Raw genomic sequence first — 13,550 nt, forward strand, 5'->3', positions numbered from 1 at the left:
GTTTCTGCAGCAGGGCAATCCTGAGCTTTGTTAAATGTAAAGAAGTAGGATCTATAATTTTATTTTTGCTGATTCTTGCCTCTGAACCAGGCTACTAACCAAAAGTGATCTTCACAGCAGAAGCTTCTCAAGTCTATAAAAGCAGTAAGATGATATAACAGCAGTGTGGCCAAGAGAGCCAATGGCATCCTGGGCTGGCTCAGGAGCAGTGTGGGCAGCAGGACAAGGGAGGTTCTTCTGCCCCTGTGCTCAACACTGCTCAGGCCACCCCTGGAGTGCTGTGTCCAGTTCTGGGCTCCTCCATTGCAGAGAGATGTTGAGGTGCTGGAAGGTGTTGAGAGAAGGGCAGCAAGGCTGGGGAGGGGCCTGGAGCGCAGCCCTGTGAGGAGAGGCTGAGGGAGCTGGGGGTGTGCAGCCTGGAGCAGAGGAGGCTCAGGGCAGACCGCATTGCTACCTGAAACTCCCTGCAGGGAGGCTGTAGCCAGGAGACAGTTGGTCTCTTCTGCCAAGCAACCAGAAGAAGGGGACACAGTGTGAAGTTGTGCCAGAGGAGGTCTAGGCTGGATGTTAGGAGGAAGTTGTCAGAGAGAGTGATTGGCATTGGAATGGGCTGCCCAGGGAGGTGGTGGAGTTGCTGTCCCTGGAGGTGTTGAAGCCAAGCCTGGCTGAGGCACTTAGTGCCATGGTCTGGTTGATTGGGCAGGGCTGGGTGCTAGGTTGGGCTGGATGATTTTGGAGCTCTCTTCCAACCTGCTTGATTCTATAATACATTGGGAATGGTTAGGTCAGACAACCAAGTTCCAGCAATGTGCCATAAACACCACTGCAGATTTGTTAGGGAAAGAAAACATTGCAGATGTGATCTGTTCATGTAATTTCTGGTACTTCTTAAAGAAAAAAAGAATTATTTTTAGTTCCAGAACTAGGTATTATTGCAAAAAACAAACAAAGAACCCCAGTAATTAACTACCAATCTCAGAGGCTTTTGCAAGTAAACTCCTCTGTTGTAGATCTCACCCATCTTTCAGAGCTATCCCTTAGGTACAGATTTTTTTCAGATGAGACATTTTCCACAGTTTCTCAGCTGAGGAGAACAGTTAAGCTAACAACATAAATGTCCTTTGGATGGATTCCAGGGCAGCAAAATGGAAACCAAATGTTTCATAGTTAACTGCGTGTTTTAGTACATAGAATCACAGAATCAAGCAGGTTGGAAGAGACCTCCAAGATCATCCAGTCCAGCCTAGCACCCAGCCCTATCCAGTCAACCAGACCATGGCACTAAGTGCCTCAGCCAGGCTTTGCTTCAACACCTCCAGGGACGGTGCCTCCACCACCTCCCTGGGCAGCCCATTCCAATGCCAATCACTCTCTCTGCCAACAACTTCCTCCTAACATCCAGCCTAGACCTACCCCAGCACAACTTGAGACTCTGTCCCCTTGTTCTGTTGCTGGCTGCCTGGTAGAAGAGGCCACCACCCAGCTGGCTACAGCCTCCCTTCAGGTAGTTGTAGACAGTAATAAGATCACCCCTGAGCCTCCTCTTCTCCAGGCTAAACACCCCCAGCTCCCTCAGCCTCTCCTCATAGGGTTTGTGCTCCAGGCCCCTCACCAGCTTTGTTGCCCTTCTCTGGACATGCTCCAGCACCTCAACATCTTTCTTGAATTGAGGGGCCCAGAACTGGACACAGCACTCAAGGTGTGGCCTGACCAGTGCTGAGTACAGGGGAAGAATAACCTCTCTTGTCCTACTGGCCACACTGCTCCTGATGCAGGCCAGGATGCCACTGGCTCTCTTGGCCACCTGGGCACACTGCTGCCTCAGCTTCAGCTCCTCTCTACCAGCACCCACAGGTCCCTTTCTGCCTGGCTGCTCTCAGCCACTCTGCCCCCAGCCTGTAGTGCTGCTTGGGGTTGTTGTGGCCAAAGTGCAGAGCCCTGCACTTGGCCTTGTTCAGTCTCATCCCATTGGCCTCTGCCCACCCATCCAGCCTGGCCAGGTCCCTCTGCAGGGCTCTGCTACCCTCCAACAGCTCCACACTGCTCCTAGCTTGGTGTCATCTGCAAACTTACTGATGCTGGACTCAATCCCCTCGTCCAAGTCATCAGTAAAGATATTGAACAGGACAGCCATGACAGAAGTCATTCGTGCTCGGGGGAAGCTCTTGGTTCCTGTTTGGTTTTATGTGTGCTTTGTAAAGAGATTTTTAATCAATCTCCCCCCTTTTTTTAGGTGATGCCATTAAAATATGCACAAGATTTTTCAAAGCCTCTGTCTGCCATCTTATGGCAGTGATATTTAGGTAGGAGAGAAGAAAAGGGAATTGAAGTTATGTAAAGTCATTTTTCTAATGGATTTTGAGGTCTGATTTAATTGGCTTGAGTAGATGAAGAAGCTCTAATAAATGACTAATTTAATGAATAATTTAGAGGAGGCTCCAAGGTGACTTTCTTGTGACTTTCCAGTATCTGAGGGGAGCCTACAAAAAAGCTGGGGAGGGACTTTTTAGGCTCTCAGGGAGTGGCAGGACTGGGGGGAATGGAGCAAAGCTGGAGGTGGGGAGAGTCAGAGTGGAGGTGAGGAGGAAGTTGTTGAGCAGGAGAGTGGTGAGAGGCTGGAATGGGTTGCCCAGGGAGGTGGTTGAGGCCCCATGGCTGGAGGTGTTTGAGGCCAGGCTGGCTGAGGCTGTGTGCAGCCTGCTCTAGGGTAGGGTGTCCCTGGGCATGGCAGGGGGGTTGGAACTGGCTGCTCCTTGTGGTCCCTTCCAGCCCTGACTGATTCTATTATTCTATGATCTCCTAAATTTTCCCATCCTGTGTTTTTTCCTGACTCATTTCCTCTGACAAGTTAGCTGCAGCCTTGCTACTATTTCCATTAGCATTACTGAAGCAATCTGCACCCCAGCACTTGACAGTTCTGATTGATTCTTCTAACGCTGTGTCAACCCTCATGACCCGTGGGAAATCTCTAACTCTGAAGTTTGTTGTCTGCTGAAACTTGTTCTGCTTCTCAGCAGTCAGGAGTGTTTACTTCAAAAAGGCAACAACAAAAAAAAACCCACCCCAAAACACAACCAAAAAAACCCACCTCAAAAAACCCACACCCAAAAATCCCAACCCAAAGACCAATCCAACATACAGTACCACAACAAACAGTCCTAAGTGATGAAGAGTTTAAGTGCTTTGATTTTTATCTCTTCTCTTCAGCCTTTGGAGGTTTTTTTTTTTGTTTCTTTTTATTTACCCTGGGCAATGCTTTACTTTTTGAGAGATCCTCTCTGCAGCTTGGCCATCCAAACTGGGCATTGCCACTCACTTATAGAATCAGAGAACCAACCAGGTTGGAAGAGACCTCCAAGATCATCCAGCCCAACCTAGCACCCAGCCCTATCCAATTGACCACACCATGGTACCACACTAAGTGCCCCAGCCAGGCTTTGCTTCAACACCTTCAGGGATGGCAACTCCACCACCTCCCTGGGCAGCCCATTCCAATGCCAATCACTCTCTCTGCCAACAACTTCCTCCTAACATCCAGCCTAGACCTCCCCTGGAACAACTTGTTCTATTGGTGGTTGCCTGGGAGTAGAGCCCAACCCCACCTGGCTACAGCCTCCCTTCAGGTAGTTGTAGACAACAATGAGCTCTGTCCTTCAGTTGTTTTGGCAGGATTAGCCAGTCAGACTGCTCACATGTGTGATGGTTTGGGTGTTACCTGCCCCCCACACTTGTGAAAATCACCCAGACTAGACTCAGCCAAACCTGGGAATTGAATGGAGCTTTGTATTTACAGCTTAGCACAATATGCAAGGAGCTACTGACAATCTGTACAGAAATAGACAAGGTAAAAGGTAATACAGACACACAGCAGCCCTCACGGAAACAGAGTCCCCAGGAGGGGCTCCCAACCACCCTTCCACCTTCTCCCCTCTACCTTACCCCAGACTTTGCCTTACATTCAAGATAATTTTGGAGGGTCAGCCAGGGGGATTGGGAAGCAGAAGGATTAGTCAGGCAGGTTAGAGAGAAAAGTGCAGCCCAAAAAGCCCAGAGAGAGACTGTGTTTTATATGGCCTGGCTTGGATCAGGAGCAGTGTGGGTAGCAGGACAGGGGAGGTTCTTCTGCCCCTGTGCTCAGCACTGCTCAGGCCACCCCTGGAGTGCTGTGTCCAGTTCTGGGCTCCTCAATTGCAGAGAGATGTTGAGGTGCTGGAAGGTGTTTGGAGAACGCCAGCAAGGCTGGGGAGGGTCCTGGAGCACAGCCCTGTGAGGAGAGGCTGAGGGAGCTGGGGGTGTGCAGCCTGCAGCAGAGGAGGCTCAGGGCAGAGCTCATTGCTGTCTGCAGCTCCCTGCAGGGAGGCTGTAGCCAGGTGGGGTTGGGCTCTTCTCCCATGCAAGCAGCAACAGAAGAAGGGGACACAGTGTGAAGCTGTGTCAGGGGAGGTCTAGGCTGGATGTTAGGAGGAAGTTGTTGTCAGAGAGAGTGATTGGCATTGGAATGGGCTGCCCAGGGAGGTGGTGGAGTTGCTGTCCCTGGCGGTGTACAGGTGGCTGTGGAAAGGGGTCAGGAGATAGGAGCTATAGTGATACCCATCTTGTTCCAGGGGCTAGTTGAAAACCCAAGGAGGAGAAAAGTTCCCTTCTAAATGGAAAGTTGAATTTAATTCTTACTTTTCCAGATGTGTAAACAGAAAAAAGAAGTAGTGATTAAGAACAGTTAATGTGAAACACAGCTCTTCTCATCCTTCCTTCTAGAACAGCTTAGGCCAGGAGGAGAGTGATTGTGTTTGCAGCCCAGATGAAGTCAGATAGAGAATGCTTGTATTGGCCAGAGGGCAAACCAGAGCCTGGGCTGCATCAGGAGAAATGTGGCCAGCAGAACCAGGGAGGTGATTCTGCCCCTCTGCTCTGCTCTGCTGAGACCCCACCTGGAGTATTGCATCCAGTTCTGGAGCCCCTGTTACAAGAGGGCTGTGGAGATGCTGGAGTGTGTCCAGAGCAGGGCCAGGAGGATGCTCAGAGGGCTGCAGCAGCTCTGCTGTGAGCACAGACTGAAAGAGTTGGGGCTGTGCAGGCTGGAGCAGAGGAGGCTCCCAGGTGACCTTCTTGTGGCCTTCCAGGATCTGAAGGGGGCTACAAAAAAGCTGGGGAGTGACTTCTGAGGCTGTCAGGGAGTGCCAGGACTGGGGGGAATGGAGCAAATCTGGAGGTGGGGAGAGTCAGAGTGGAGGTGAGGAGGAAGTTGTTGATCAGGAGAGTGGTGAGAGGCTGGAATGGGTTGCCCAGGGAGGTGGTTGAGGCCCCATGGCTGGAGGTGTTTGAGGCCAGGCTGGCTGAGGCTGTGTGCAGCCTGCTCTAGGGTAGGGTGTCCCTGGGCATGGCAGGGGGGTTGGAACTGGCTGCTCCTCATGGTCCCTTCCATCATGACCAGTTCTCTGTACCGACAGCATGTAGAGATACAGAAGGCAGCTGGGACAGCAGCCTGCTGTGGTACCTCAGAGTTCAAATGCTAACCAACTTCTTCCCCAGCATGGCAGTGACATTTGTGTAGCCATATTGCTAACCACACATCTCAATGCTAGGTTAGCAGATTCCTGAGATAATATAGTGAAAGGCTTTTATCTATTAAAACTGTTCTGCATATGGAGTTACCAGGTTTTGCAGACAGCTTGCAGTGTCCTTTGGGCATCACAAGAAGGATTAACATATGTATTCTCAGAGCTGTGTTTTGACCCTGTCCTTGCTTTAAAATGATTTGTCCATCAAAGCTCAGCACCGTTTCTGTGCAATGTGAGCCTGATTGGGATGGTTTGGGTGTCAGCTGCCACCCCCCACCTCCACTCTTATGAAACCACCCAGACTAGACTCAGCCAAGCTGGACATTAAGGAATGAAGCTTTATAATTACAGCTTAGCACAATACACAAGCAGATAGTTACAATCTATACAGCTAGAGGCAGAAACAGACAAGTTAAAGTTAATACAGAAGCACAGCAACCCTCCCAGAAACCAGAGTACCCAGGAGGGGCTCCCAACCACCCTTCCACCCCTCCACCTTATCCCAGACTCTGCCTTATGTTCAAGGTGAGTTTGGAGAATTGGGCAGGGGAATTAGGAAGCAGAAGGATTGGTTGCACAGACAGCAGGTTAGGGAGAGAAATGAGGCGGCCAGAGCCAGAGAAAGCAACTCTGTTATCTGTGTTTGTGTTCTTGTTTTTATCCATCTCAGCAAGCCTATGAGTGCAGCAGACTTCACCATTGTTTCTTTTTCACAGCCTAGCTTCTAATTCTTCTCACCAGAATATTCCAGCTAGCTTCAAACTTGCACACCCATCCTCCATACTTTGTTGTTGAAGACCTTCCCTTCCCTCACGTCTCCTCTCCTCTCTCTCTATAGATGAGACTTTTAGTTCTGTATGTACAACTTTGCTGTAAGCTTGTCAAGATAGTTTTCAACTTAAACAAGTGATATTATTTTCTGGGTGGTTTTCCTGTTTGTTTCTTTCCTCTGCAGAAGTGCAAACAGCTCTAGTGAGCATATGCCACTTCAAACAGAACCTGTGCAAGTAGCATGGACGTGGAAAATTTCTGTGGTCAATTAAACTCAATTCATTTGAGCCAAGGAATACTGTTCTCTAATGTACTAATGTGCATTTTTGGGGCTAGACTCATTGTTTATCCATTCCATGGTCTCCCCACAGTTGCACGGTTTTAGGACTTGGAGCTGCAGATTAATAGTGTTGTAATTTCCTCCCCCTTAAAGCCTTCACTTGCATTGACACAGTTAAGACCACTTCTGCTTATACTGCATTAGCTCTTACAGTACCAAATCACTGATGTTTGTGTCAGAAATTAGGAGCAGAGGCTGAGGGAGCTGGAGGTGTGCAGCCTGCAGAAGAAGAGGCTCAGGGCAGAGCTCATTGCTGTCTACAACTACCTGAAGGGAGGCTGTAGCCAGGTGGGGTTGGGCTCTGCTGCCAGGCAACCAGCAACAGAACAAGGGGACACAGTCTGAAGTTGTGCCAGGGGAGGTCTAGGCTGGATGTTAGGAGGAAGTTGTTGTCAGAGAGAGTGATTGGCATTGGAATGGGCTGCCCAGGGAGGTGGTGGAGTTGCTGTCCCTGGAGGTGTTGAAGCCAAGCCTGGCTGGGGCACTTAGTGCCATGGTCTGGTTGATTGGGCAGGGCTGGGTGCTAGGTTGGGCTGGGTGATCTTGGAGGTCTCTTCCAACCTGCTTGATTCTGTGATTCTGTGATACTGTTTCTTCCTCCAGTTGTGTGTGAAGGATGCCTGTGACAACAGTGCCATGGATGTTGTTCCATCCCATGCTGACTCCCTCACCATTCATAAGATGCAGTTTCAGTTTGCTGGAGCAGTCTCTTGGCCCTCAAAGTGACAGACCAAGCCCTCTGAGACACACAACACAGGGGTGGTTTCTTAGTTTCTGATAAATCTTAGCTGATTGTCTGAGTTCACAGTGACCCTCCAAAACACAGGATGACAGCAATTTGTAACCTTTGTATTTCTCACTATCACTTGCAAAAGCAGCTCTGTGAAGCCCTCCCCTTCTGCTGGTAGCTTCTCCAATGAAGTTCAATGCAGGAGCATCTTTTTGTTACATTCCAGACTTATTTTAGCTGGCTTTTGTTTTTCCTGAGAGTATCTGGAAAAGATTAAGTATCACCTTCTATAAAGTGTGAACCTCACAGCAGGTAAGGGAGGAATTGGCTGCTTAGCCACTTCTCATCTCTGCAACAGAAATCAAGGCTTTCCTATAGATATTAACTGTAATGGATTACAGTATTAAAGACAGTCTTGCTTTCTGTTGCTGATGAAGAACAGCATCCTGCATCCAGTTCTGGGCCCCTATTGCAAGAGGGCTGTGGAGATGCTGGAGTGTGTCCAGAATAGGGCCAGGAGGATGCTCAGAGGCTGCAGCAGCTTTGCTGTGAGCACAGACTGAAAGAGTTGGGGCTGTGCAGGCTGGAGCAGAGGAGGCTCCCAGGTGACCTTCTGGTGGCCTTCCAGGGTCTGAAGTGGGCTTCAAAGAAGCCGGGGAGGGACTTTTGAGGCAGTCAGGGAAGTGCCAGGACTGGGGGAATGGAGCAAAGCTGGAGGTGGGGAGAGTCAGAGTGGAGGTGAGGAGGAAGTTGTTGAGCAGGAGAGTGGTGAGAGGCTGGAATGGGTTGCCCAGGGAGGTGGTTGAGGCCCCATGGCTGGAGGTGTTTGAGGCCAGGCTGGCTGAGGCTGTGTGCAGCCTGCTCTAGGGTAGGGTGTCCCTGGGCATGGCAGGGGGTTTGGAACTGGCTGATCCTCGTGGTCCCTTCCAACCCTGACTGATTCTATGATCTGATAATATAGCTGATTTTGCATCTGGTTTTACTATTTGTGATTACTTCTCAGTGAAATCTGGAATTGTAACCTACTGAGCCTGAGGAAAAGATTGATCCTAGGTTATGGATAAACAGGAGCCAACTCAAGTGGATTTCTATTCTACAGCAAATTTTTAGCAACTGTCCTGTGAGAGAAGTTTTCTTTTCACCTACTTTGTAGTGCTTTGTACAGACACATGTATTGTGTCTATAGTCTAATAGACTATTTTTAAGCAAATGTAGTCACTTGTCATTAAAGTTACAATCATAGAATCAAGCAGGTTGGAAGAGACCTCCAAGCTCAGCCAGTCCAACCTAGCACCCAGCCCTGCCCAATCAACCAGACCATGGCACTAAGTGCCCCAGCCAGCCTTGGCTTCAACACCTCCAGGCACAGCAACTCCACCACCTCCCTGGGCAGCCCATTCCAATGCCAATCACTCTCTCTGACAACAACTTCCTAACAACATCCAGCCTATACTTTCCCTGGCACAACTTGAGACTGTTTCCCCTTGTTCTGTTGCTGCTTGCCTGGCAGCAGAGCCCAACCCCACCTGGCTACAGCCTCCCTTCAGGCAGCTGCAGACAGCAATGAACTCTGCCCTGAGCCTCCTCTGCTGCAGGCTGCACAACCCCAGCTCCCTCAGCCTCTCCTCACAGGGCTGTGCTCCAGGCCCCTCCCCAGCCTTGCTGCCCTTCTCTGGACACCTTCCAGCACCTCAACATCTCTCTTGAATTGAGGAGCCCAGAACTGGCCACAGCACTCAAGCTGTGGCCTGAGCAGGGCTGAGTACTGAGAATGCCACATGATAAGATGGGAAAGCATAATTGCAGTGGTAGCCTGACTGCAGACTTGAACACAGTGCTTATTGTAGTTAAAAAGTCATTTCCGTGCAGCTCTTGCTCCTCTTTGTCATACAGATGTGCCTCTGAGAAGCAGCTCAAATGTTTGCCTTGTTAATCATCTCACAGTGTTTATGCAGTTCTGCAGAACAAGTGGAGATTATGGCAGTGCTTTTTTTTTCTTTTCCCCTTTGAATCATCTTGTTAACAATCTGTGGCCAGACAGTATTAAAACTGGCTAAATGAGACATATTTCAGCCAGACACAGGCCAATTGTAGGTTTAAAAGTAGTTTCTATACAAAAGCAGACAAGCATTTAATCCCTTCCCTATCAGCCCAGAGGATCTTCCATGCTGTGAGCAGTGCCCAGTCACATGCTCCTGAATGGCTATCTGTTCCCTCTGACCTTCCACAGAGCAAGAGAAAACAGATGTCTTACTGCTCTGCCAGGTTTCTTCCCTGCAGTTTAGGAACAGTTCCACACGCACAAGGAGGCTTGTTTAATTTTTTTCAGATGATGGTAGAGAATTTTGCATGTTGGAACAGAAAAACCCTGTGAGGAGAGGCTGAGGGAGCTGGGGGGGTGCAGCCTGCAGAAGAGGAGGCTCAGGGCAGAGCTCATTGCTGTCTGCAGCTCCCTGAAGGGAGGCTGTAGCCAGGTGGGGTTGGGCTCTGCTGCCAGGCAAGCAGCAACAGAACAAGGGGACACAGTCTGAAGCTGATCCAGGGTAGGTCTAGGCTGGATGTCAGGAGAAAGTTGTTGTCAGAGAGAGAGATTGGCATTGGAATGGGCTGCCCAGGGAGGTGATGGAGTCTCTGTCCCTGGAGGTGTTGAAGCCAAGCCTGGCTGGGGCACTTAGTGCCATGGTCTGGTTGATTGGCCAGGGCTGGGTGCTAGGTTGGACTGGATGAGCTTGCAGGTCTCTTCCAACCTGGTTGATTTTATGATTCTCTGATTTGGGCTGACAGAGGCTGTCAGGAAAGCAGAAAAGCTCTTCCCAGTCACCCATTCAGCTTACACCAAAAGCCAAGAGTTACTGATGCAAAATAAGAATTGTTTCTTGGGCTGCAGGTCAACTTCTACCATGACAAAATGCTTTATTTCCCTAGGCTGATTTCCTCAGCTGCACTTCCTGTTTTCCCTCTGTTCCTAAGGGATTTGCAGTGTGGGTTAGTGGTGAAGATGCTGCACTCTTTCAGAGTTCATCATTCCCTTCTCTAGCAACCCTGTCACGGGGTTTTTTGGCACAGAGTTTTGCCTGCTGGGTGGATAGGTTCAAGACTCAAGCTTCCCAGCGTGTGTGGAGGAAGAGCTTTATGTGTTACAGTGAATCACAGGAGGCCCTTGTGTCCTTTTTGGCCAGGAAAGCTCAATCCCTGATCCTGAATCCACTACCTGTGTAATGGGAAAAGAGTGGTAATGCTCTGACCTGGAACAGGAGCCCCACAGAAGGGGAATGTGTGATCTTCACAGCTACCTGAGGAAAAGAGGTTGGCCAGAGGGATGAGATTGACCAAGGCCAAGTGCAGGGTGCAACACTTTGGCCACAGCAACCCCAAGCAGCACTACAGGCTGAGGACAAGAGTGGCTGAGAGCAGCCAGGAAGTAAAGGGCCCTGGAGGTTCTGGTAGGTAGTAGCTGAAGAGGTGGCAGCAGTGTGCCCAGGTGGGCAGCAGAGCCAATGGCATCCTGGACTGGCTCAGGAGCAGTGTGGGCAGCAGGGCAAGGGAGGTTCTTGTGCCCCTGTGCTCAGCACTGCTCAGGCCACCCTTGAGTGCTGTGTTCTGTTCTGGGCTCCTCCATTGCAGAGAGATGTTGAGGTGCTGGAAGGTGTCCAGAGAAGGGCATCAAGGCTGGGGAGGGTCCTGGAGCAGAGCCCTGTGAGGAGAGGCTGAGGGAGCTGGGGGTGTGCAGCCTGCAGCAGAGGAGGCTCAGGGCAGAGCTCATTGCTGTCTACAACTGCCTGCAGGGAGGCTGTAGCCAGGTGGGGTTGGTGTCCTCTGCCAGGCAAGCAGCACCAGAAGAAGGGGACACAGTCTGAAGCTGTGCCAGGGCAGGTCTAGGCTGGATGTTAGGAGGAAGTTGTTGTCAGAGAGAGTGATTGGCATTGGAATGGGCTGCCCATGAAGGTGCTGGAGTTGCTGTGACTAGAAGTGTTGAAGCCAAGCCAGGCTGAGGCACTTAGTGCCATGGTCTGGTTGATTGGCTATGGCTGGGTGCTAGCTTGGGCTGGCTGAGCTTGGAGCTCTCTTCCAACCTGGTTGATTCTATGACATTCTTCAATGAATGAATTTCCATATCTGTTGTTTCTGAATGCAAGCTTATCCTTTCCTGCATGCAAATGGCTGTACAAGCAAGATGGGACCTTGTGTGTGTGTTTCCAAATGTTGTTTTAATGAGAACATTTTAATAGCATTATTCAGACTTTCTGTTGTTGTAGGATAAAGCCATTACCAAACCAAATTGCAGTATTCCCAGTGTCTGATTTTTCCAGCTATAGCTTTCTGGTTTCAGGGTTTTCAGGGAAGGTGGAGGATATTTGTGTGTTATATTTTACAGCTTGTAATAAGTGAAATGATAATCTTTTTGATTTCAGATGCTACTTGAAATAGTTGCAGGAAATAATGGTATAGCTCCAAGTGCAATATTGTGATCCTCATGGCTCCTATAAAGCCTTTGCTAAAAGTGTTCATTGAAAGAGGAGGTAAACCTGCATAGAATCATAGAATCAGTCAGGGCTGGAAGGGACCACAAGGAGCAGCCAGTTCCAACTCCCCTGCCATGCCCAGGGACACCCTACCCTAGAGCAGGCTGCACACAGCCTCAGCCAGCCTGGCCTCAAACACCTCCAGCCATGGGGCCTCAACCACCTCCCTGGGCAACCCCTGCCAGCCTCTCACCACTCTCATGCTCAACAACTTCCTCCTCACCTCCGCTCTGACTCTCCCCACCTCCAACTTTGCTCCATTCCCCCCCAGTCCTGGCACTCCCTCACAGCCTCAAAAGTCCCTCCCCAGCTTTTTTTTTGTCAGCCCCCTTCAGACCCTGCAAGGCCACCAGAAGGTCACCTGGGAGCCTCCTCTGCTCCAGACTCAACAGCCCCAACTCTTTCAGTCTGTGCTCACAGCAGGGCTGCTGCATCCTCCTGGCCCTGCTCTGGACACACTCCAGCATCTCCACATCCTTCTTGTAATGGGGGCTCCAGAGCTGGATGCAGTACTCCAGGTGGGGTCTCAGCAGAGCAGAGCAGAGGGGGAGAATCACCTCCCTGGCCCTGCTGGCCACACTTCTGCTGCTGCAGCCCAGGCTCTGCTTGGCTTTCTGGGCTGCAAGTGCACACTGCTGGCTGCTGTTGAGCTTCTCTTCCAGCAGCACCCCCAAGTCCCTCTCCTCAGGGCTGCTCTCCAGCCACTCACTGCCCAGCCTGGATTTGTGCTTGGTGTTGCCTCGACCCATTTTATCAATGTGCCTCCCCCCTAAGTGCACAGTGCCCTTTTTTTTTATTTCTTGCATTAATTTCACTTTGTTATTACAATATTTTCCTTTTAATCTACATCTGGCTTTTTTGTCTCAGTTAATTCCCACCAGTTTGTATTTCCTTGTCTCTTGATTTGTTTCCTTTATTCTATTCTTGCCTTTTGTTTTTGATTTTCTTCTCCTTTCAGAAAAACCTGGAATATGAAACTGTAATATAGACTCTTAGCTGGTCAATTATTCACCTTTATCTCTACTTTAAAATGTCCTTCTCACCAGTAATAGGAGGAGAGGAGCTTTTCTCAGGCATGCTGTGTGCTGTGACAGAAGATGGAGGTTACTAATAGAAAAGAGGAGGCTTCAGAGAGGAGAATGAGAGCTAAAAATCAGTACCAATACTTCTATAGAGTTGTTAACCTATTTTACATTCAAACTATTTTTCAGGAGCACGAACAGTAACAATTGGTTTTAATTCTCTTCCAGCAACAAGAACAAGATCCAACAAACTTGTACATTTCCAATTTGCCACTGTCAATGGATGAGCAGGAGCTTGAGAACATGCTCAAACCGTTTGGGCAGGTCATCTCTACGAGGATACTGCGGGACTCGAGCGGGACAAGTCGCGGTGTTGGCTTTGCAAGGTACTGCAGTAGCATGAGCCATACTGGCACCTCTTAGCCTATCACAGTATCACAGTATCACCAAGGTTGGAAGAGACCTCATAGATCATCAAGTCCAACCCTTTACCACAGAGCTCAAGGCCAGACCATGGCACCAAGTGCCACGTCCAATCCTGCCTTGAACAGCTCCAGGGACGGCGACTCCACCACCTCCCCGGGCAGCCCATTCCAGTGTCCAATG

At 49.9% G+C, this 13,550-nt stretch overlaps 1 protein-coding gene across 3 annotated transcripts in view; it reads left to right on the forward strand.

Moving 5' to 3' along the window:
• RBMS1 (RNA binding motif single stranded interacting protein 1) overlaps positions 1-13,550 on the forward strand; it is a 205,834-nt gene that overhangs the window by 152,933 nt on the left and 39,351 nt on the right. For all 3 annotated transcript variants that reach the window (XM_064164280.1, XM_064164291.1, XM_064164303.1), the window contains exon 5: positions 13,173-13,330. In XM_064164280.1, coding sequence (XP_064020350.1) covers positions 13,173-13,330 — 158 coding nt within the window. The remainder of the gene's footprint in view (positions 1-13,172; positions 13,331-13,550) is intronic.

This window comes from Pogoniulus pusillus, chromosome 2 (assembly GCF_015220805.1).
Source record: "Pogoniulus pusillus isolate bPogPus1 chromosome 2, bPogPus1.pri, whole genome shotgun sequence".
Lineage (NCBI taxonomy): Eukaryota > Metazoa > Chordata > Aves > Piciformes > Lybiidae > Pogoniulus > Pogoniulus pusillus.